General features: G+C 31.4%; 1 protein-coding gene across 4 annotated transcripts; it reads right to left on the bottom strand.

Moving 5' to 3' along the window:
• Positions 1-1,113: 1,113 nt before the first annotated feature.
• Positions 1,114-16,957, bottom strand: LOC143227146 (ly6/PLAUR domain-containing protein 6B-like). Of its 4 annotated transcripts, XM_076458655.1 has the most exons (6): positions 16,760-16,957; positions 9,322-9,376; positions 5,013-5,204; positions 4,428-4,508; positions 3,178-3,317; positions 1,114-2,312 (listed from the first exon to the last, which is right to left on the bottom strand). In XM_076458655.1, exons 3-6 carry the CDS (start codon positions 5,089-5,091, stop codon positions 2,139-2,141), a joined length of 474 nt encoding a protein of 157 aa, XP_076314770.1. In that variant the 5' UTR covers positions 5,092-5,204; positions 9,322-9,376; positions 16,760-16,957; the 3' UTR covers positions 1,114-2,138. The 4 variants fall into 4 exon arrangements, with proteins under 4 accessions (XP_076314770.1, XP_076314768.1, XP_076314769.1 ...); XM_076458653.1 differs by lacking the exon at positions 9,322-9,376; XM_076458654.1 differs by lacking the exon at positions 9,322-9,376 and having other exon boundaries at positions 16,764-16,957.
• Between the last annotated feature and the right edge of the window lie 9,693 nt (positions 16,958-26,650).

Genomic DNA, 26,650 nt, shown 5'->3' with positions numbered 1-26,650 from the left:
AATGAGTAATCTTGTCACAGAGTTGCCATTAGGGATATTAATCTGTAATACAAAACTACAACACTAACACAAAACTGAACAAAGATAGACCTGTAAATATTGGGTAAATTTGCGTTTTCCATATTCAAAATGATTCATATTCAGTACAGTTATATATTTCATTGGGGTTGGAATAACTGTGGGAACTTTGGACAGTACCACTGATTTCGGAGATGATCGTATTTAACTATGTTCTCTAGTAATGTCACCATAGAAAATCTATGTCAAGAATAATATATGGTGTAGGCCTTCCTAGAAAGGATATTTAAACAATGATATTGTCAAACAGTATGACACCAAAAGACAATAAAAAAATTAAGAGACCCCTCAACACTCTACAGCAGAAAGGATACTTGAAGTCATACCCCAAACCGAACTAGAGCAACATCGTCAGTTACAACGAAATAAATTCTTATGACCCAAAAATTTATTGATCTGAGTGCATTTCTTGCTAGTGGTAATAAGAGAATAAATAAGGATTTCAAGTTGCCAGAGATTCCAAACTCAAACCTTTACAAACTTCAAACCAGCAAATGAATGAATGTTTTAAGAAAAAAGATGACCTCCACAAAAACTGGAACAACAATAATTTCACTCGACTATATAATGTTAAGTCTCCTGTGACGACTTTTATACATTGGCTTCCTTATTTGCAGTAGTTATTCTTGAGAAAATTTACCAAGGTATGTAATCTTAGTTTTTTATCGTCATTCTTGGAAGAAGCTACAATTAAAATTGTTTTGTCAAGAATGATGACCATCAGAATGAACAGTACCAACGAAGAACAAGGTAGTAACAGGAGCAGTGTATGTTCTAGAATGGCGTTGTTGTAAAATAGGATTAACCGATTATATGGTTACATCTTTTTGTCTAACATATAATTAAAATTATTTGTGAAATTATCTTCTTTTTCTTTTGCTATTTGATTTTAATTTTACCATCATTCAGTTACAAAAGAGAAATTAGTATCGAAAACAGCTTTAAATCTTAATCAGTGATGTCGAGAAACCCACTTGTTGAGAAATTTATATGCAAAAACGGCTCGTTTTCTCAACCCAAACGAGCCGTTTTTGCATATAAGCTTTAAATCTTATTGTTCTGAAATTTTAAATGAAGGAATTATTTATTTTATCTCTATTAATATTAAACTTTTAAATATGTTTTTCTCTATTTTTTAAATGCTGATTATTAAAATTGTTTTAGTTCTAAAGAATAATGACAGTATAATTAAGTCGTCAGACAATAACAGACTAGTCTGTACTCTTTAATTGAGCCTGAAGCAACAGTTGAAAAAAACATATACATAGCGCCATCTATTAGGAGATATGGAAGTATAAATGCAAATTCAACATACTTTGATAAATAGAAATCATTAAGTTTAGTTGTTAGTAGTAGTTTCACTCAACTGTTAAAGTTTTAAGTTGATGTTAATTTAAAGGGAATATTATGAGTTAGCTTAAAATTATATGTGAAAATTCACTCTTAAGATTCAATATATATATATATTGAAGAGAGAGAGTTGAAACTGAAGGATTTCTTAATATTTCAAAGATAGTGCAAAACTAAAAATTAAATTAAAAACAATACTTTATACAATGACAATTAACTTGCATTTATTTTTACAACTAACTGTTTAAAAGATACTATATAAATAACTACTACATTTGGAGAGTATGGTATGTGCTGCTATCTATCGGTTATCACTTCACATAATGGAATCGTTACTTGCAAAAAATCTATTTACGGATTAGAAAATTTTCGAAGCACAGATAGAAATGACTTTAAAACAAGTCCTTTCTTTTTAAAAACAAGAAAGAACGTGTTTCAAGTTGTAATCATAAACGTGTGTTTCCAAAATATATGAAGTTACTCTGTATATTTTTCGATGTCTTAACAAAACTTTAGTGTAAAAGCAACCAAACCTTAATTGCAATCACCAGTTAGTAAAACGTGAAAGGTTTTTAATTATATAAAATTACAATCAAATTAAAAAGTTTATTCGACTTTTTTTCTTTACCTATGAACAAAAACTAAACAACTTATGAAATACAAGACTGTAAACACTGAGAGTTCTTTTGCAGTTCTCTTGATACTTCTTTTTATTGATTTCTTAAACTTATGCGAGTCATTAAGGGTATAAACCAAAATGCCCAATAAAACACAGTTCTGAATCCACTGTTAAAGTCTTGTCGCTCCATTTGCAAGATGGCGTTGGTTTCATTCGTGGGAATCTCCCGATTGCAGTATGAAACGTCACAACAAGATACACAGTTCTAATGGTGAGAAAGGCACGTTATACCCATGTAAAACTTTGTTTAATAACCGCTATATTACTTACAACTAACAGAAGTAAACTATGGAAGCAATAAATTGATTTTACAAACTAATAAACCATTTGTTTTCTCAGCTTTGGATAACTTTATAGAAATTTAAACCATTTATGTTAGATTATCTTTATAAATAAGCAAATTAAAGAAACAAACAAATAGGTGCTTAAAAAATAATTTGTAAAACGAGCGCTAAACAGTTTTCTAGAATTGATACCCTAATGTGAAATGTTATGAGATAAAAAAATGGATTTTTGTTTTATGTAAGTGTGTTACACTAAAGAACCACACATTTTTTCGTGAGATGACACTGAAAGTGAAAATTTGTGGTAATTACCAAAAGATAACATATTTTCGGAAGATGACATTATCTTAGTCTTTTCGTAATATCTGACAGACTGTTTAAAAAAAAAAACTAAGGCTTTTGCTAGTTTAGAGTAAAACCAAGCAAAACGTTTATAGTTAGTACAAGTATTTAAAAATAAACAAGAATCCTTATATAATTCACATTGCTAACTAGACCTAACAGATATAAAATAAATCATGTTCGACTACAAACATTTTACACAATGTTCCTCTTGGTTACATCATTAATAATTCTTAAGCAGAGAAGTTTGAACACAACATATCATTATATTCTACAATAAATCACTGACTAGTAAGTTTATTATTGGATACAGAACTTATGGAATGTGTGGAGAAAAACAACATCTATGTCCAAAAGTGATTTTAATATTTGTTCGGTCTAATATAGCTATATCAATTATATTTTACTTCTAAAATTGGATTTTATAAACGTAGCACATTTTACCCTTTTAATTGGACTATTTGTTGAAAAATAGCATCCAACAGTTTTGAGATTGCATTCCCTACTGGTAGCACAACTTTTAACCACTAGAGCTGTCTCTCCATATTCATCCATGACATGTTTAGTGTAACAAAAACTTTGATCTATGATTTAAAAAAACAATACAAAATGCGTTTAAAAGTGGTAACATAAGTAATGATTAAGTTTTGGTTTTTTTATAACTATCTGAGAAAATGCAACAGAACTTGTTCACAAACAGAGTTGAGTACGTTATATCAAACCGATATTGAAAATGTAAATTAATAAGTCATTTGACATCAACAGCTGATTTAAGCCTCAACAGAACGGCATGTATTTGAATTAAATTTTAGTACTGTTTAGCATTACATAGGAAGTGTGATAGAAGGTATGTCACAGCCTTTTCGGAAGAAAATATTGATATACCTATGTCATAAAGATGTGTTAAGATCAAACATTTAGAGTTTTCAAGATGGAAATTACCCTTGTACTTTGTAACACTGTGAAACAAAAGAATATGGATCAACTTCGGGTCTCAGGATCATCCTGAATCAGGCCTACAATAATGTTGTACCCCTGCTGTGGTAAGCAAGAGTTGCGTCTTGTGACAATTGAATGTACGCGAACACAAAAGCTAGTGAAAAGACTTCACCGTGCTTTAGGCAACATTAAGTAACATAATCAAGAAGGATCTTCCTCTGGAAAAGCGACATAAGTTACGTGTACACAAACGTCGTCTTCTAACATAGAAGGCAAATCAGTAGGGAGAAGTGGTGCACTTTGGATACAAAATGGCCTGGTTCTGGAGCTTTTGGCAATAAAAACTACACTATAGGACTATTATTAAGATAGACTGTGGTAAACTAGAGCATAACCGGACGTAACGACATGGATTTTAGCGACTTAGTAAGATTCTAAATGTGTTTTGATATGAAGTACTCAATCTCTGTAGAATGTAAGCTGGGATGAAAAATACACTTATACCAACAAATGTACACCTTATCTTAGGTTTTACTTGTTCATAATTAGGTTTAACATGTTAATAAAATGACGATAAACTTCTTATCTGCAAATCTTAAAACTTCGTGTCAGTTTCTGCAACATCATTTTAATTGAACTATTTTTCCCGAGAAATCAAAGTATGACATTGTTTTCTTTAAAAAAGAGTTGTTCTCAGTATTTATATTAAAAAGTTATAAAAATTCAAAACATCATATATTTATAATGCACTTTACCTTGAGAACAAGGCCTATCGACAGCATATCTATTGCAGTCATGGTTTCTCGTCTTGTTTGAGCACGTGTAGCACGTTAAAGCTGAAAGTAAAACAGTTAAATTTAAAATAAACTCTTATAACATATATCATATTGAGAAAAACAAAACTTAAAATGTTTTCGAATTATTTGTATTCACTGAATTGTTTGTCAGTTATACTGAATGAACACTCTAAAATGAAAAGTGTTTTCCGTTATTTTGTTAAATTGTTTATATACTGTGGTTACGCTTACAGTACGCAGTGATATGAAGTCTCAGTTTATGGTAAACTACCTGTAAAAGCAGATAATCAGGTTGTGGCTGTTTGAGCCAAACAAAATACTTAGTGGGATTGTATTTTTTCTCCTATATATATATATATATATATATATTTAATACACACTTTTGACATATTACAAAGAAGTAACAAAAATAACGTGACTGAGCTCTGAAAAATATGTTTTCCACCATATAATCAAAATATATATTTATTTTATTTCGATTTGTATTCTTTCTATTTGTCTGTACATTAAATATTGAAATTAAATTCTACATTTTAACATTACCTTGTGAAACGCTTCCTGTGTAATACACTAAAGCAGTTAGAAAAGTAAACCACCAGAAAAAGAGGATGGACTTTAACATCTTCTAGCTCTTTGTTACACTGGGACGTATATAAACATCAATGGTAAAGTGTCTTCCCAGATCTCATTTTCACCTCATATACAAGACTAATCTTTTTTTCAAACGCCAAGTTCCTGTATAAAGCAGCAAAGAGTTTTATTAATGTATAGTTTAAAATATGTTATTACAGATAACGAGCAGTGTGTGCCGTAATTTACGGTCTGTATGTTATAGAGAAGGGAAAAATGAAGTTGTTCTCTTTTTGAAGCTAACCAAACACATCCATTGCTGTTTTGATAATGTAATTAATTATTATATTTACCTAATTTATTTGAACTAATAGTATTAGCTTCGAATGTAAATATAATAATAAAGCAGTTATATATTGCAAAATGGAGCACCAATACGCTCACATATAATACAAATATACTATATATATTCTATTTTACATTGAACTATATTTTATGTACCTATATAAATAATTTGCATTTCAAATCAATTTTAACTACATTGGTTCAGGAAACAGATGATTAGTTTCAAGCATAATTAAAGTTTCAGATAAATTTCTGAAGTAATGCCTTCTCCACACAAAACAATCTGTGAAAGTCTGTTCTCAACAACGCTCCTAGCTGACGATGTAAAAAACAAAAGGCTTTTACTTTCAGTTTCCAGTACATTAATCATGAACGATAGACGGAGTTTTGCCAACTCGCTACTGACCGAATGATAATGTAAGCCTAGTCATGTCATTATCATTATTTCTATTTTGACAAATTCAGAGTTTTTGATATCGGTTTCATTAGTGAATTTTTTATGGAGAGCTATTTCTTGCTACAACTCATTATACCTTTATGTTACGGTCTAGGTAAGTGTTTGAAAGAATATTAAGTATTTGTTTAAGCATACTGAATGAAACAATAGCGAAATGTTGCACAAACACACATATATACGCATATTTATTTTAAGTCTGTGTATATATACATATAGTTTTTGTTCACCGATGTGAGCTATATATTACATTTTTTTCTTACCATTTAATGAGAAGAACACGAAAACAAGCAGACATTTTTTGTATAAAACATTAAAAATTATTGTTGTTGTAATAGCTGCTCATTTGGTTAATTTAATTCTGTTCACACCTGAAGTCGAATCCCAGATTTCAGTTTTGCAAGTCCATAAATTTACCGCTGATTCACCAGGAAACAACACTACAAGAAATATAACATATGAAAATTGACATAACACAGGTGCAACTCTTTTCCATTATTAACAGCTAGTGGGCACTTAATACACTCGTCGCATTATAATTCTTAAACCACCATAACAGGGACTAATACTCTAGTATTAGTAAAACGCTTTTGCCACTTACTCTTGACGCATTAGATACACATTTTAATTTGATTTCACATGTTGGTTGGAATTATACAAAGTTTCTTTCTAGACCGTAGTATTAAAGTGCATAGCTTTTGCTTGCTGTGTTACCAAAGTTTCTAAATAAGCTATGAAATGTTAAAATTCAGGACGGTCTACGCTAAATATACGAATTATTTATATTATTTTCCTACCACGCATAACTTTAAACATCAGTAAACTAGAACTTTTTTATGTTTAATCGATTAAAAATTAAATGCAGCAATTATAAACCAAAGGAATCAACCGCAATCTTTTTTGGATCATTAAATCTGGCTCTAGATTTTTAATATGCTCTACTATTGCAAATGCGCTTAAAATCTGAATTCATTTCCGAGTTCCAGATGTGTTTTTCTAAAGATATACCAATACCACAAACAAATTTCATTGCTATATGGATTCAACTGTGTGTTTTCAAGTATACTTATTTGGCTATTTGTTACGAAAGTCAGGGGAAAACGACGTAAATTAAAACCAAAACATAGTTTTCTAAAAGAAATGAGTCAGATTTTAATGTCATTATTCGGTTTTATACAGGGTGGATGTTTCATATTGTCACTTTAGGTAGAATAAATTCATCAGACTTATATCACGTATGAACTGCGTAAGAAAATCAAACAAAATTTAGACCAGTATGGACTGTGTATGCATGAGAACCATACTGCGTCAAGATCAATATGAACAGTGTGTACATGAGAACCATAGATAGTTAAAGAGGAGAGTGGACTGTATCTTCATGTGGACCATACAGCGTTAAGACAAGTTAGGTTATTGGATTATTGTGAAATTCGCGCAAAGCTACTTGAGGGCTATTGGAGCTGGTTAAGACAAGCGTAAACTGTGTATGAGTTCGTGAATAAGGTATGTGTATTTAATGATTGTGCAACAAGATCTGAATAAATAACTTGTGTTATAAGCACTTAATAAAAGCCTAAAATGTGATTTTTGTGTACTTAAGTGAATGCATACAGAAAAAAACCAGACCTAAAGTTATTGGATTGATTAATTCACATACAGTACTGTGCAATAGTGTTAGGATGAAATCAAAAATTACACTTCAGACTACTTTCAAAGAACAATGGAATGACTCCAGCAGCTTATTTTTTAACTACGTAATTTCTGTATAGATTGTATGTTTGGGATCATTATCCACTTGATATTAAATCCTTTACCAGTAATATACACCAACCACTGGGTACACCATGATGGTACTATTACTCACACATTATGTTATCTATTTTGCAAGTATCTCCTTTCACCTCAGTAGAAAAACACCCCCAAAGCATCACACTACCTCACCCATGCTTTAAGGTAGGTGCTATGCATTGAGGTAACTATCTCACTTTTCTTTCACTGGACGTACAATCTACAGTTTGAAACAAATATTTCAACTTTGGACTCATCCGTTTAGAACACCCTTTTCCAATCACCTACAGTCCAGTTTTTGTTCATTTTAGCGAACTTTAGTCTTTTGACAATATTTGAAACTCGAAACAAAGGTTTTTCTAACTGCTACACATTGAATCTTCTTAATACTGTAAGTTTGGATATTCTTGTATTATTTGGTACATGGTCCGTTATCTCGAACTTGAGATCAGTAGCAGTGTCTATTCTGTCTTGAAGACTGCATAAACGAAGGTATTTAACATCTTTGTCATTGAGTTTAGGTGTTCTGCCTCTTCCTTTACTATCTTCAAAGTTACCTGCGTCGGTCTCACGATCTAGGGTGTACATAATAGTGTTTCAGGAACATTTCAAGTCTGCAACAATTTGTCAGAGAGACCAATCAGCATCGCGGAAAACTTTTATGTAAAATCTCTGCTCTACTAACAATTCTCAACGTAAAGTATTACCATAGTGTTGAAATTTGCATCCCGTAATTGCATTGAAGAATCAGCTCCCTAAAGTTTGTTTGTTTGTTTTTTATTTCGCGCAAAGCTACTCCAGGGCTATCTGCGCTAGCCGTCCCTAATTTAACAGTGTAAGACTAGAGGAAAGGCAGCTAGTCATCACCACCCACCGCCTACTCTTGAGCTACTCTTTTACCAACTATTAGTGAGATTGATCGTCACATTATAACATCCCCATGGCTGAAATGGCGAGCATGTTTGGTGCGCCCGGGATTCGAACCCGCAACCCTCAGATTACGAGTCGAACGCCTTAACCCACCTGGCCATGCCGGGCCCACGTTTGGTTGATTCAGTATCTTTCAGGGGAGTTTTACTGAACTTCATTACCTTCTAGAAAGCTATTTATAATTATTAGAGAAAGAAGATTTGAGCCAAGTGATGCAAAAGGCTTAATACGTTAGGAACTAAGCTTTGTGAAGTGTCCTTGTCGAATCTCGTTGTTATCCCATATGTTTCGTGGTAAATTAAACCCTGGTATTAGTGTGATATATGAGCCACTGTTTTTAAGCCTATATACTGCGTGAGGCTTACATCCTATATCAAACAGTGTGGCGGAGAATGGTGATTATAGTTTCACGTAGGATATGTTACCAAAAAAGTGTATGTATTTTTCTTACAGCAAAGCCACATCCTGTCGTCTGTTTTGTTCATCGATTGAAGACGAACCTTTAATTTTAACGTTGTAAATTCGCAGACTTACCCTGTCACAGACGTGGACTATGCAGAAAGTTAAAAAAAATTGTATTTTATTTATAAAACAATAAAGTTTGTTCAGATACAGGCATAAATACTTTTTCTCAAATATATTGCGTTTTGTAAGGGGGAAAAAAAAGAGTAATTTGTTTGACTATTTTTGTTCTCGTTTCCTGGAAAGTTATAAAGTAAGGCGATTTTTTAGACATATCTTAAATATATATATGTTTTGTCTTACCACAAAATGGTTTCAACTTTGACTTCCATCTGTGTCCTGTCAGCTTCCACCGTGACTTTATTAAGTAAAAAAATAAGGTTAATACATAAAGAGTTTGTTTGTTTGTTTGTTTTGAATTTCGCGCAAAGCTAGCCGTCCCTAATTTAATAGTGTAAGACTAGAGGGAAGGGAAGGCAGCTAGTCATCACTACCACTGCCAACTCTTGGGCTACTCTTTTACCAACGAATAGTGGGATTGACCGTCACATTATTACGCCCCCACAGCTAGGAGAGCGAGAATGTTCGGTACGACGGGGATACGAACCCGCGACCCTCAGATTACGAGTCACACGCTTGGCCATGCCGGGCCAAATAATACATACAGAACGAGAACATAAAATTTCTGTCGTTGCTAAACAATCGGATCCAAATATACGTTGTATTTCACAGAAAACTCTGGATATATAACTCATGTAATCTGTTTAATGTAAACTATCTTACAAAGTTGGATATATAACTCATGTAATCTGTTTAATGTAAACTATCTTACAAAGTTCCGTTATTGTTTTCGATTTAGGTAATCTGTGCAAATATAAGTAGTATTAGTAAATTACCTTCCACTTTATCAGAGTTCTCTCAGTTTAACAGTTAAGCAATATGTATATATATATATATATATATATATATGGCAGCAAAACGTACACTGTATCAATGGTTCAATCTAATTAATCTGCTATAAACTAATCCCCTTCTCCCAGTGGCAGTGTGATGTGTCTGCGGACTTCTACTGCTAGAAACCAGATTTCAATACCTGTGATGGGCAGAGCACATAGAGCCCTTAGTGCAGCTTTGTGCTTAATAAGAAAGAACAACAACTGTAAAGTATAGATGGCAGTAGAGTACATATGATTTATTTAAAATAAATGAATCACTCCAAAGTATTTTGTGAATTTTTCCTGAATCCTCAGTTTATTATGGTACTAGTAAAGTTACCCGCTAATACTGAGCTTTATAAAATAATGCTGTAGATTAGGGCGTGGGCTGCTCCTTTCATTGTTTAGTTTGCTTGGTGCAATGATAGCGCTATGTGAGAAATTAAACGTTATTTTTGTTTAACATCAGTTTCGTGAAGTTTGCTGCGACCGCCTCACTCAGTTAAGCCTTTATTCGCAGCATTAAGACAGTAAAATTGAAATGCCTACCAAAATGGTCCGTTTTTCTCATTTATTTGAACTCATTATGTGGAGAGGGAGGTGGGCAACTGAGTTCCTCTAACAACTGTCAATGAAATTGCACGTTCCTGACAGACAAGTATATATGTATCTGTGTGTTTCTTAATACGAAAAAGAGTCGTTAATTGTCGTTTTTCTATAATATCGTTTTTCATATTCTACAATAATATAATACAACCGCCCTAAGTTAATAAAGTTAAACTGCACTGATTAAGCCCAGTATTATTTTTGAGATTGACAGCACTTTATGCAAGAAGAAATGATTCCAGATTGTGGTAGTTGAGGAAGATTATACTGGAAATTTTAGTCTGTGTTAACGCGACACTATGGATCTAATCAATTTTGTCAACGATAAGAACAATGTGTCAGTTTATTTCTTGAACCTAAAAATAACATTAAATATGGAATCACCTTAAAAACTCTTGCTTACCATTAAATGTCATTTCGTAAAGAATACGTAAAATGTTTATTTGTTGTAGAGTCAAAAAAGCTCAGTTGTTGTTAAGCGCAGAGTTATGCAATGACTTGGTTATCTGTCCACCATGAGTATCTTAACCAGATTTTAAGAGATATAAACCCACAGACTTGCCACCATTGGCAACAAAACGTGGGTGCAACATATTTAAATTTTGTTTAAAGTCCAAACAAGACTAATTACATAATATTATTACAATTTTTAATTAAAATTATATCACATTAGAACACGAGTGATAAATACTAAAATAGTTTTATGTTGTTTTGGCAACAATAAGAATAATGGCAAAACAACTGACACATCTCAACAATTTTTTGACTAGCTATCTTTAAGTCCGTATAAGTTTCGTATTGTAGACTCAAAATTTCGATGACAGCACATTCTCGAGAGAAAATTTCATCTTTCTCTTTGTGTAGTTTTTGTAAATACTACTGCTTTTATTAAATCTCTGTATGTTCCACCATATTATGGAAAGGTAGTGCATTCTGTACTAACTGATTCTCAGACTGAAATGTTTGATAAAACAAATAATATATTTTGAATTTACGTAAGTTTTTGCTGTATTTTTGTCAACAAAATTATTTCTCTTTAACTATATGTTCACTGAGACAGATAGTAAAGAATATTAATGAAATAGTTGTACTGTACAAAATACTATGTGTATCTTGTAAAAGCAAATCTTTTATGGTCTGAATATGATTATTTGCTAATTTTAATTTTATCAAGCCTAATGTACAATAAATATATTTAATTTCATATATTAAATACAAAAGTAACTGTGTGAAATAAAAGCTGTTTTTCTCCTTTTAGAGTTATAACCAATCGCTGTCACCTAGCCAAATTATCGGAACGAAATTACTGTGAGTGCATCTAGCCAGCCTTCTGTATTAATATTATATAAGCCTACACAGGCTAGTACTTGAGGGTCGTATGCGAGTTGAATGAAGAGTTTTAAATTATGCAGTAGTGTGCAAGGAAAGAATAAACTACATTGAGTTGTCCAATGAGTTTGAAAGTATCAATTTCAGGTGATGCGTGTGCGGTTACAGCAGAAAGCACCAAACGAATTATTCAACACACGATACAGAAATCTAAGAGATGAAAGTTGTGGTTTTTTAACATATAAGGTTTTTCTATTTATTTTATTTAGTCTACTAAATTAGAAGTCATTTACCAAGTTTTCTCCTTCTGAAACTATTTTGTCAACGCTCATTGTTTGATTTGTTCTACCCTAAAACCAGTTTTCTATACATATTTATATTCCGTCTTTCTAAATTTCTCTTTATTAATAAGTCTGATTTGGAATTTGTAAAGATTTGTGTTATTTTATCGATTAACCAGTTTGATAAATTTTCTACCATTAAACTCTTCAGTTTTACGTTCAGTCATCAAAACCTTTAAGTGTCGTTCTTTCAACAAAATTACCTAAAATAATTATCTAATATTTTTGTATTATCTGTTTGAAATTGTCGATTATCTATAAAAGAAACCTTGACTTTTATTCGTAAAAACAACAACAACATCATAACAAAACATAATATTTCGTCCATTTTAAATATTAATAATTATAGTAAAATATAGATATTATTTAATGTGAGAATAAAAGTCATCTACATATATATATAATGCAATGAAGAATATGTTTTTCTTCTTTTATTAACTGGTTCTGGCATGTCAAAACTGTAAAAACTAGGCTGGCTGTTTTTAATTAAAAAAAATTAAAATCTATCTATCTAAGTCATGTACTACTCATCACGCTAAAGTGGCAATTCCGTTTGCGTCTTCAGGCGTCGCAGATGAATGTTTTTTTTTTTACCATAAATAAATAGTGAAAATAAATATTCGTAGCCTGAATGACCATATTTCTTTGTAGCTGTCAATATAACCCCACTTCAGCCAATATACATTTATCAATTATGTCAGACGATCACACACCAAATCGACTTGCATTCTTTGATTTAGGAATCTAAAGCTGAAAAAACACAATAACTCCGTATACATTTTTTGTGTTATATGTTGGTGTGAGTATGTGATGATAGGAACTATAAGAATTGTTCATTTTAATGTAAATGGAAGAAAAGTAAATATTAGTATGAGCTTTTCTTAAAACTACTGAAAAGAAACCGATCTCACGAATTTCAGGCAAAGTGAAAAAACAAATACTTCGATGTGCACAAGATGTCTCCGTGTACCAGAGTAAAAGCAATTCAGAAACGGCTTGCACCATATTCTAACTTAAAAAATATTTTGATAATCATGTTAACCAACTAATTAATACAGGCTACTGTGTTTAAAGATCATGATAAATACAGTTAAAATAAAATATATTCTTTTTAGTGACGTCCACGTATAACTATTCTTAATTAACATAATTTAAAACTGCTGAATAGAAGAAGGGAAATCAGTAAAAAGCAACTACAGTTGAAAAGAGCAGTTCAAACCTTGATCCTTCCTATCCATAGTGTTATCTAACACCTACTAGTGTATACCAGACTCATGTTAACCAAAACAATTTCTAACCTAGGCTTTGTCTTGTGTAATTTTAATTAGTATTTATATAAACGAAATGAAATACTTAAAAATACAAGCTGACTATACAAAATACTATTTTAAAAGTGTGAATATTAGTCACTTATCAGCTAGGTCTCTCATGAAATGGTGATGAGAAAGCTGGACTCACAATCTAACGGTCGCAAAATAGAAATACATTGCTGAAAATTCTTTCCATTAGACGTGAGGATGGTATAATGTGACAGTAAATTCCACTAGTCGTTAGTGAAGAGAAGCCTAAAATTTGGCTGTGAGTGATGTTTGATAGTTGTCTTTTCTCTAGTCTATCACCTTAAAACTATAGATAGCTAGATGTAGACAGCCCTAGTCTCGTGTAGTTATGGCTAAAAACATCATATACAACCCATATCATTTAGTTCTCACTTACATAGTAGATACTTCACTGCTTCTGAAAGATAACAGAAATTATTTTATATTTAATAATTGTGTTGTTGTATGGACAAACTAAGCTAGTTAATATTTAAAATATATTTTGTATTCTATTTATGTCTTCTTTAAATTCATGTCAAGTAACCGGCAAAGGGTCTTTATACATAAACCTGGAGACGAGCTCTAACTAGTTTGTAAAGAATATAGAGTCGAATAAGCGTGTGCGTGTGTGCGTTTTTTTCGTATAGCACAAAGCCACAAAGGGTTATCTGCTCAGCCCACCGAGGGGAATCGATCCCCTGATTTTAGCGTTGTAAATCCGGAGACATACCGCTGTACTAGCGGGGAGCATCGAATGAGCTCTATGGTTTTATGTAAGTTTAACTGAATGTTTGATTTTTACGTTTTGTGATTTTTTTATTGTTATTTGATTATTTTATAGACTAATATTTATATATACAAGTATTTATAATTGTTTATGATATAAGGTGATAGATTATATCAGCAATATCTTTGCATTTTTAATGCTCTCACGTATCTCACTGTTGTCCTCATACCCCAATTAGGTCTGTGGCAAATTTACAATCTTACAACGCTAAAATCCTGAATTTGATTTCATTGTGTGACTTTGCGTTAAGAAAATAACAAAATCTCACTGTTTATGTCACTTTTGTTTTAAAAACTAAGAAAGTGAAATAAAATAAAGTTATAATTTACGAGGCATTCAAAAACAAACTAATAGTTTTATCACAAAAACACCCATGACTAAAATCAATACTTCAAAGTTTCCTGTGATAATTGAAAAGTCTACATGCTTTTTGAAAACCAGTGTTGAATATTAAGCTTCAATTGGTAAAAAAGTAATACAATTCTAGTTTTCTACAATCCTTTTTGTCGGTGTTGGCGGTACAACATTTTTCAGCCTAATTTCACATTTAACGTAATATGTACAAATATCTGTTACACTTGTAGCTGTGATAAGCCTTTTAATACCCTGAACATATCTGTCTTCATGTTATCAGCAGAAAAGTTGGCTATTTTACTGATTTTTGTTGTCATTAAGTAGAGCTATAGATGGGTAGTATTACTTTTACATAAGCAGCAACGTAAAGTTGAAGGCTTTTGAACACATTCATAATACACGAGCTTGCAACTGGCAATGCACCATATTTAGATAACTGATAATGTATATTCAAAATTTTAACATTAAATTAGTGGAGGTGGTCCTACATGAAAACAGTATGACATCATAAGTACATACCATAATTATAATGAGTTACATTGACTGATTAAAGTCATTAGTGATCAAACATGTTATTTTCATATTCACTTTTACATTTTTAAACATAAATTCATCTTAGTATATCATTAAATAATCGGTATTTGATAGTTTTCGTCTCTGGTCTTAACAACATGAATTTGATCAGTCATGGATGTCACAGGTTGTTGTTTTTTACTGTCATCTACTACTTTATTTCATTTTTACTGAATTATCTATAAAATTTTCTTAGATGAGTTGACTTATCTTTTTGAAGCATTAATTTTTAATTGGCTCGATATAAGTTAAATTTGGTTAATGTGACTTTGAACTGGCCATTTTATAACTTTTGTATCACCGTCTCCTTCGTTCCTCTTTGAATGATTCTTATTCACTAGAGCAATAAGGCTTTATCATTATGCTACTGTGTTTCAATAAGGCTTTATCATTATACTACTGTGTTTCAATAAAACTTTATCATTATACTACTGTGTTTCAATAAGACTTTATTATTATACTTCTGTGTTTCAATAAGACTTTATTATTATACTATTGTGTTTCAAAGTTAAAATCAACTAAAATTTGTTCATTCGCTGTTTCGTCATTACCGATCTCGTCATACTATCTCTTATTATCCTGAATTCTGACAATATCTTCGAATCCTAAAACAAAGTGTATTTCCACACTGTCGTAGACTCACCAGCATATTCTGCTGATTAGGGAAGGTTAGGCTATGTTTATAAAGGGCTTGTTTATCGAGTTCCTTGTACTTTTAGGTGTTCGCATTTCTTATCTTATATATATTTTTCGTATCTTGAATAAACACCTAATACAGTAGCCCCTGTAAATATTTTCAGTCAATAACTGCTCTGTTATGCTAGGAAGAAGGCATTACATAGTGGTCGATTAAAATGAACATTTTAAATGTGATAAACAATATGAATAACAACAATTTTTGCAACATAGATGGAGCATATATTTTATTCTTTTAATATTAGTATGAGTATGGTTTTCAACGGTTTCTTAAGCTTGTGTACTATAAGTTTATTATGATTTTCAATTCATATTTGTTATGAACATGGAACAAGTAGAGAAAAATTCAATTCTAAATCACATATCAAAAAATGAAAGGTTGACGACCTAATAAGACTGTCTGGTTATGTAGATATTTATGTGTTAAGAGCAGACGAGGAATTCGTTCATAATCTGGTTTGACACTTAAAGCACTTACTTAGATACCTATTACTCGCCTCGTAAAGCAACACAAATGCAGTGAGTAAGAAATTCAATCAAAGCCTGAATTCATGAAATGTTTGATTTCAATGTGTAGGGCTTAATCCTTACACTTTTTAGTGCATTTATAGTTGTTTGTTATTTAAAATATTCAAGAATACTTTCTATTTATCTTAAAAAATTAAATAATTTCATTTTAGGGAAATTATGGCACCCACATTTAGCTTTTGTCGATTGTATTTAATTTATGTTAATAAACAATATGGAAGAGTTTCATGAATGCTGTCACAGTCAAACAACACATTAATTTATTAAACTTACCTACTTTGTAATGAGATTGGTTGAGTACAAATGTTTGACTTGTACTTCACAATTATTCTTAACTGATCATATAAAGAACTTAGCAAAGATTAAGGACGTATGACCAAAATCTGAGAGCTGACCGCAACTACAGCAATGTCAAGTTATTTCTCTTACGCGCATACGCGTCCAGTACGCGTTCGAGCTTTACGCTTAGTTTCCGAAAGCACGGTTTTTATATCAGAGATTTATTGCCTGCCAGAGCGATGCAAGTGAGTCAGCTTCGGCTAAGTCGATTGTAGCCACCGGGTATATCGACAGACTCTCTGACTCTTTTCTCGTGCAGGTGGGATTACGTGTACACAACACACGTGAGATTTAACATAGTTTCTGTACCGTGCATTTTGAACAGAGCAGCGATGACTAAGGATGATGTCATGGCAACATATCCCTTTTCGTTTTATTAGTCATAATGTAATAAAGTTATTGAATTATTCTCTTAAGCAGTAATAAAACACTGAAGAAATAATTAATTCTTAATGGGTTTAACGTATTTTGTATAGATATGAAAAACGTTCAAGTTAGGCATATTCTCTTTAGCTTATTAACTAATTTATTGAATTTCTGAAATCTATTAAGTTCACACTGAATACAAAATCTATCCCTTCTTTAGTAAATAGCATAAGATATGTTATTCAACTCGCTAGTTATATTAATATCTTTTCCTATTGAAGCATCATATTAAACGTATAATATAGTTGTACTTCTGCCTAACGTTTTATTTGTTGTTAAGCCCTAAACTACAACATGGGGCTACCTGAGCTATGCTTTCTACAGTTATTGGAATCTGATTTTTAGCGTTATAAGCTCTTAGACTTACTGAACCACTAGAAATTACTCTGTCAAAAAAATGCCAGTTCTCATATTTTAACACAGATCCTTTTAACTAATTACCAGTTATATGATATGTACTATCATGAATCTACTCCTAAGATAACTATGCTATCGCAATAAGAAACAATAATTACAATAATATATCACTAACACAACACTGGTTTCTAGTTATCCACGTATACCATAATTACCTTCTTTTTAAAGTAATATCACCAAAATAATTATGGTGTTTCATCCAAAATGAGAACATAATTAGTAATTAGCGTGCAGGACTATTGATCCAAAGGTCCACGGTTTGCGTCCCGTTCCACATTCTATGGTTGTGGATTTGCTGCAAGAATTACGACCAAATTCCGTTATACGTTTACGTAAGAGCAGCTAAAGAGTTGATAGTGGGTGTTGCTAATTAGTTACCTTTCTTCTTATCTATCGGTCAAAAATTATGAACGGTTAGAGCAGATAGCCCTTCTGTAGCTTTGGATAGATTTTGGAAACAAACAAACAATCACCAATCTTGTTTATTATATATTTATATATATTACTGAGATAATTTTCTGACAGCATTCTTATAATGTATGTAAACAAATTAAGTACTTTCAACAATATTTCACCCATATTATGTCATGCACAAAACTAAAACGATGGTCTAAACTGCTGAAGGAATAATACTTTTAAAGAAATAGCTTACTTAATTTCAGACTTATGACTCTCATGAACGGTTTTATTTAATGCATCGAAAACTGACAAGTTGGTAAGAAAAATAGTAAAAGATCCCCCACAAATTGTTTTTATTTGAGGGAATTATTTTACTTTCAAGTAGGAAGCTTTTCCTTTTTTATTCTTCAACAAAAAATTCTTTCTTTTTATATGATAAATAAAAAGAAAACAAAAACAAAAGATTTTGTTATTTTCCTTCGATAAATAAAGTTTAGAAAGTTAATGTAGAAAAGTTGATTGTTACTATGGTTTGTTTGTTACTATATCTTGAGAAGTATTACAAAGAATCGATGCTAACACGAATACAATTTCTTTTGGAAGCCATGGTAAAGACTTCAGTAACCGTCTTTCAAAACTGCTGACATTCGATTTTGATGGCAGTGCTTATTAACGTGGAGAGATTCAAGAGTTGAGGAACCGTACACTCCTGTTCAGTTTGAGGTGAAGCTGTATTTACTGGAATAATCAATACAGTAGTGAAGGCACAGCTGCCTGCGCTGCCTTCACCTAAGGCGTGATAATCGTGGTCGTTAAATTCCAGTGGACCAGTTAGTAACGGGCTGATTGGCTGCGTGAAATATTACTCAGGACGTAGAGTTTCTACGTGATTATACTTAATCTTTCATCACAAGCTGATAAAATATGTTTAAGAGCAAACTATTTGCTTGTTTATCAAAAGTTCCAATCGAAGTTGAGGTGTGTATTTAAGATAATGTTTCTCTACATTACTCTAAATTTACTGATTTGGATTCAAAATCAGAAGTGCAAAAAGATATCACTTAATATCTATCTTTTACTAATCACAAGCCAGTATCAAAGTTTGATCACTACGGGAGCTACCTTTAGAAATGAAACATTATACTAACTAATAATGTATTAAAACTTTTTTTGAAGGATTATTATTGTTTGCTAGTAAAACCTAATTTACGTTCCTCTGACTTCACAAGTTGAGATTTGTGAGAAGTTTAAAGTGTGCGTGAGCAGACGTTTTCGTGCTTATATTCGGCGATATTCTCTATACATATATACAGTTATAAGCAAATGTGTGTTATTTTGGACTGTTTATCACATCATTTCATATCATAAACACAACCATTAGTTAAACCAAACGAGATAATCGATGGCAGGTCCACTTTTTAAAATATTTAGTGTGCACGTGTAGTCTCTTTATAAGCTAACATAACTTAGAACTGATAAGGTTTAGTTGAAATTCGTCTGAGGACTGAACTATCATTTATTGCCATTCCTTTTGAGTGAGATAAAAAATAAACTCATTCCATAATATTCACTGTCTTCCTAACTCTACTAAATACCAAGTCCCAACGATCGAAACCAATTGTAATAAAGTTTAAAAACGTCCAAGCTATATCTTGTTTTCATTGTTCAGAATTTTCTAGATATGAATGTAGCCGTAGCTCCGTTATAACAATCTTCTATGTCTTACAGGGTCCAAAAGGTCTTAGCTTGACAGCCGCATTTATGAATGTTAACTTGTAGTAAAGTCTATTTCTATTCACTGCCTAAGAAACCGTTACTTCTTCTATTACACAAAAATTCTCATTAATTAGAAACTTCAGTATTATTAGCTTATGACATTTTTCTTGTGACTGGACTTTCTACCCTTTGAACCTTTTGATGGCTTAGACGATACCCCTTATTTCAATTTATTACTACTTTGTAAACGTATCAACCGAAATATTTTTCGAATAATTCTATGGTTTTTGGAACAAGGTTGTGCGTTGAAAGAATCTTATTACATTCTTATTAAATTCATTTTACGAGAATTATCGTTTGCTTATTGAAATTAATTCGACTATTCGGACACATCACAATTGACAAGGTAGGATGTATATGTGTGTGTGTATTATAAAACTAGGAAAATAAACGGTTTTTTTTCTAACCCAGTAGAATAAATAAGCAGAAACTTCTTACATTAGACAAACTAAAGTAAATTTTTATTCCTATATATCGTAAAGCAAATACAAGTATCATGAGATTTACAAAGATATTTGAAGTTAAAAACAAAACAAATAAAAAACAAACATTGAATATGTGATATGTTAATATATGAAATGCATTTTACATCCTTTAGTGACATAGGAATATTTACTTTTTTATTTTTAATTTCTATGAAATTTTAACATAAACATATTGTCTGGAAAGTTATTGAAATTACCTTTTTCAAATTGCTTTGCTTCTTTCTTCTTTATAAGTAGATAATGTCTGTTATGCTCGAAAATAAATTATACATTAACACGTATTATACGTTTTTTATTAAAAAATAATATTTTTGTCTTGTGTAATATGTTACTTTGTTTTTAAAGTTGAATAGTGTATGAGTAAATATTTTTATTCAAAGGTATATTTTATGTATTAGTATACGAAAGATTGTTATGGTAGTGTTGTGCACCTTACCTAAGTGTGTTCATCAAACTTATTCAGGTTTTAATTGTTCTTATCATGAATTGACTCACACCATTCTAAACATAAAAAAAAGTGTTACTGGTAATAAAAACACATACATTTAGAAGAAGGTTTGTTTTTACTCACAACACATTACTTTCTTCCTTTGCCTCTTTCAGTTTATTCGTTCTTTCTCACACCTCCCAGTTCGTTTGTTTTTTAGTGAAACTCCTGTCTTTTATATCCCTTTCTTAGACCTACTCCGAACTGATTCCTTTCTTTCTGATCTTGAACTTGTTTCCCATATATCAGATTACAACGTTTCATAACCAAAGATGTCTTGTAGTCTCTTATATCAGAAACGAAGACTGCTATATCCACTCACTATTTTGTAGTGATTTGGAATACTTCAATCTCCTAAATCTTTATAGAAAGACTGAAAACCAACTGTTTTTTTCACACTTTCTCAACTTCAAAAGAATTTTATTAAACATATCTTCATAACACACTTCCCTTCTTTTCCTGAATACGTTTACGGTTGTTGATAGTATTTGATCTCTGCTGTGTTTCTGTCTTATCTCGACGTTATTCCGATGTATCATAACAATCTTCTTTAGATTGTTTCACTACTCCATTTCTTACATATGTATGTATATATAAATCTGTTTTAATTAAATATACTGTATTTGGTTAATATTATTTATCATATCCTCCATTAGAGTTAACTGTAGGAATCGGCAATAGTAACTTCATCGAACTTTCTCATATCAATATATAATCTTCATCAGATAGTATTAACTACTGACACTGTAGGAGATGCATAAGTTCTAAAATATTTCCTAATTTTTAACTCCTTTTATCAATTTTATATCTCCTCTCACACAGTTTCATTATTTACACAAGTACCAATAAATGAACCTATTGATTGTGCGATTTCTTGCGTTATACAAGAAGAAAATCCAATAACACAACTTCCCTCAGAAGTTAAACTTTACAGCAACACAAACTATATTTTAATTTCATGAGAAAGTTTACAATCGGATTGAGGAAATAACACATGTTATACCTAATATCTTTATGAGCATTCTTGATTATAAAGTTTAGAATACGGTTAATTTATAATTATGCTTTTTAGGAGATATGTTAATAATACATTTGCTGGCTATGTTTTTGAACGAATGATTGAACAGTTTTTAGTATTTTGAAACTCATTACATCCTAATACTAAATTTACTCATGAGAATAAGAGTGAAGTGAGTTATCTTTTTTTTATGTCATGACTAATTATGTCTTAGGTTAATAATGCTTTTAAAACAAAGATATTTAGAAAGGAAATATATAATGTATTTAATTTAATCAGTTGTCAGATCAACACAGGTTTAAAGACTAATAATCATAAAAAAATAATTGACTGTAAAAAAAATAATTGCGATTCAAAAGAAGAGTTAAATAAGGAAGTACATTATATAGAAAATGTATTGGTGAATACATGATTATCCTGTTAACATAGAAAATGCTTAATAACTGATAGGTTGACAAGAGAAAACAAAGTCATTTAGAGGATTTGGTTTATTCTATAATTCAGTATGTACTTGGTTCATCAAATATGGTAAAAATATTCTAATAAGAATTAGAAAGAAATTATGCATTCTTAATTGAAGACAGATTAATCTTCTACTAAGAAAATCCTTCACTACAATCTTGAAAAATAGAATTAGTTAACAACAGCTGAGAGATAGTAATTTACAGCGTATAATTTACGAACTGTAATAATCTGTATATATGGGAGACTGGTAGGAATTTAACCATTAGAATAGCGGAACATGGACGTGCTTCGTCAAATGTGCACCAACATTTTAAAAATACGGAACACTGTAATGAAAATAAAATTTGTAAAATTACTTGTCGAGAACAAATAATAATAAACGTAAAACTAAAAACCTATTTGAATGAAGGAATACAAACATATGTTAAATAAAACATAAGGAGTTGATTTGTAGCTCAACGTTATGTTGGTGACGTCACCAATGGATGTATTTAACTGTCGTATTTAGTTGTTACTAGCATATGATGATGTTACTTTAACAGTGATGAAACGTTGTTTTAATTTGATATTTTTTCTACTTCGCTGAATTTCCTGCCATAAATCTCCGGATCTAAATCATATATCTCTTAACACAAAAGGCTCGGCATGGCCAGGTGGGTTAAAGCGTTTGACTCGTAATCTGAGGGTCGCGAGTTCAAATCCCCCTTCCACCTAACATGCTCAACCTTTCAGCAGTGGCGGCGTTATAATGTGACTGTCAATCCTCCTATTCTTTGGTAAAGAGTAGCCCAAGAGTTGGCGGTGGGTGGTGATGACTAGCTGCCTTCCCTCTAGTCTTACACTGCTAAATTAGGGACAGCTAGCGCAGTTAGACCTCATGTAGCTTTGCGCGAAATTCAAAAAACAAACAAACAAAATAAACAAAAACCGAGCGCTCGGGTTATAGGGTATTGTATTTTTACTACAGTAAATTGATTTCTTTAACCTGCGTGTTTTCGTAACATCATATATTTCAAAAAATAGTCCATTTCTTTATGATATACTTTAATTCAACCTTATTGCATGTTGCTAATACCTTCCCAGGTAGTTTGATAAACTGTGACTGCTATTCCTCTCTTCTCGTTAGCTTTTTATATTCATAGAAAAACACATTATATCGCTTTTGTGTTTCTTTCATACTCTAGGATCAGACTTAACTACCCTGACTTTCTTTCACCACCAACTCGAATTATCTCTGCTTCTGTCTGTCTTTTAACTTCAGCTCTAATGTTTTTCTAATCTTCTATTTGCAAACTTTTATTCTCATTTTCTATTTCCACACGTTTCACTTTTAACTATTTCAAACTATCAATACCACTCATATTCGGAGAAATTTCACTTATCATAAGCTCAGAAAAATTATCTGTTGTGACTCCTGGCTTAATTATAGTTTGGCAAATCTTATTATTATTTTACTGTTACTACATGTTAATCTCCATTATTTACATTTGTTTACCAACTGACTTGTTATGATTTCCAGTTCTCTTACCATCGATTATTAGCTCTTTACTTTTAAACATTAAGCCACACAATTTATAACCAGTACGTATTAACTGAAACACCGTCAAAAGTAAAACAGGTAAGAACAAAAACTTACTTATTTCCTTTCCCTATTTAACTGCCACACTAAGTTGATTTTTCTCCTCAATTTCTGTTACTATGGTTCCAACTTCAAGCTCTTATTTCGTTGCTGGGCTACATTTCTTAGGAATTGCTGAACTCTAATTCTTATAGTGCTTTGTTCTGATTGTGCATTTTTACACTTCACTTTGCACACCCATTAATTTTATTGAGGCCGTACTTTTCTTAAGAGAAATTGACTCATACCAACGCAAACACAAAATAAATTCGCTGTTTATTACTGGCAGATTTAAAAGTGGTTCTTATTTCTTAGTGACAGTATATGACCTCCTTCCTTTACCTCTCTGTCGAATTCATCCTTCCTCACATCTTTTTCTATTTTAGTTGGACTTCTGTCTGTTCTATTTCTTTCTCAAACCCATGTTGAACCAGTCGCTTTCATTCTGACTTTGTAATTGTGTCCTATATATCAGTATATATATATATAAATCTGGGGATTTATTAGGAATATCCGGCGAAGTTTCATAATCATGGGGATATTGTACACTACACACCAGGTTAATTAAATAAAGGGGACTTGTATGTCTGCTCATTCCAACAATTCTCTATAAATTTAAAAATATTGAATTTACCTAATTTCTTACAAACTGAGTGAAAACCAACTGTTTTCTCACACTCTCTCAACTTTAACAAATGCCGTTTCACACATAACTTCATAACAAGTATTCAAAGGTTATGATTTTAATTTTACTTGAATATATATATATCAAAGTACGAGTTTTCAGATTATTAGTTATGAATCACTGATAAAATATTTTATTTAAATAATGCAATTCTTTGTTAATAGTTTCATCTTATTTTGTCAGTTAATGTAATTAATTGTAAAACGGTTGTGCTATCCATGTCCCTATGAATGAAATAAAATTAACGTGCTTCTTAAACATGTTGTAGTTTAAAGCTTCTTTGTTTTATAGTTAAGTTTTATTATCAACTTGAGGATAAGTCTGAAACAGACAGGTGAAAAAAGGTTTGATATGCTGGTTTATCATATGATTTCTTACCCACTTTTGTTGAATAAAAAATTTGAACATTTTATTTGTTGTTTATTTAGTTTCTTTGAAGTTTTAGTATAAACACGTGGTTCAGGAAGTCGACCAGATTACTTTGTTCTAGTTTCTTTGTTTAATCGTTATCTATAGTAGGTAATATTAACTCTGTGTCAGAAAATATTGCAATAATATATATAGTAACTGTTATATTGTTTTTTTTAACGTTGACCGCACGATACCACTGACCACTGCTGTGAAAAAATAAAGGTCCAAAGGTGATGCTATCAAATCAACAATGAACGTGTTGAATTTAGGTACACTTTCTTTTTTAGTTCAATTCTAGTTGGCTTTTATCGTAACTAGCTCAGCAGCGATTCATTTTGAGAGACAAAACTGGTCAACTATTCACTGATCCAATGACCAAATAGAGGTATTAGTTCACTTGTCTGAGTAAATATGCACACGTTTCTGTTATTTATAATTAGTTATTTGTATTACTGTGTTTAAATATATCTAATCTATTTATTTTTTAACCAAATAAAGTTTAGTTAAGTTATCAAATACAGCACACTTTCCTTATTTTTTTGATCAAATCTTCTGTTTGTTGTACCCTTACCTATATGATCCTTGGCGGAAGTTCGATTTTTAAGAACAACACAGATATACTACGAGAGAATAACCTGGGGACGGTTTTTGGACAAAGTTACGGGCTTCATGTTTACTTGTCTGAATTTACTGTGAATCTGTGACAAAAGCACTCGTTAAAATGATTAGTAGCCTACATGTTCCCCTAACTGTAATTGCTATTTAGTAAATAGTTTTATTTGTATATTTATATTATTTATTTTCTTTAATTTTTATAACTAGACACTAAATAGTTTGTATCCTACGTTTTGGCTACTAATATGTTACAGTTTTCAGAGAAGTCTTGCGAATAGTTGTTTCTATGTTGTTAATAACCGGGACTGAAGTCTGGATCTGGTGGAAAGTCAATTCTAGATTGGAACTTTCTTCCTTCAAAACTTGAATCCTACGCCTCAAATAATTAACATTTCAATCAAATATTAATGACGGACATATAAATCTACTGAATAACACACAGCAGTTTCTAACAAAATGACCCACGATTGAATATCGATCATTACCAACACCTAAATAAATCTTCTTGGATTTCTCTGGAATTAAAATGTAAAGTACTAAATGCATTAAAATGTTTAAAATATGTGCAGAAAAAAAGTTAATAAACAGTTAGTCTTGTGACATTGTCAGCTAGTTTATCTTGATTGTTTATTGTAATTTCTTCTTCAATTGCTAGTGCCTTAAAAACTCATGTTTTGAAAATTGTACAGTTACGACAGAAAGTGTTCGTACCCCTGCGTCGTGAGTAGTTTTGTCCTCATAACTTAAAAAGTATCACGAGTACGATAATGAAAGTACGGTATATTATAAATATTATAATAACACAGATCTACATAATTTTTTACGTACATTGAACGACACATAAACTGTTTATAAACAAATAATCAAACATGGGAGGGGAAGAAAGTGTTCGTGCGTCTACTTTAATGGTCAGTTATGTAGCCTTTCAGGTGAATTACTTGGCGCAATCTCTCCTCATAGCTCCATGATCGTTTAACAGTACTCGACTGGTATTATCTTCCATTCTTCTTTACAGAAGGCCTC

This window comes from Tachypleus tridentatus, chromosome 9 (genome assembly GCF_004210375.1).
Source record: "Tachypleus tridentatus isolate NWPU-2018 chromosome 9, ASM421037v1, whole genome shotgun sequence".
Classification (NCBI taxonomy): domain Eukaryota; kingdom Metazoa; phylum Arthropoda; class Merostomata; order Xiphosura; family Limulidae; genus Tachypleus; species Tachypleus tridentatus.
This window is presented reverse-complemented; position numbering and strand designations above follow the sequence as displayed.

Coding starts and splice junctions, on each gene's coding strand:
- LOC143227146 (XM_076458655.1), bottom strand. CDS start 5,091: ATGTTAAAGTCCATCCTCTTTTTCTGGTGGTTTACTTTTCTAACTGCT. Junction 4,509..5,012: donor CACAGGAAGCGTTTCACAAG/GTAATGTTAAAA, acceptor TTTTACTTTCAG/CTTTAACGTGCTACACGTGC. Junction 2,313..3,177: donor CAAATAGTCCAATTAAAAGG/GTAAAATGTGCT, acceptor TCTCACCATTAG/AACTGTGTATCTTGTTGTGA.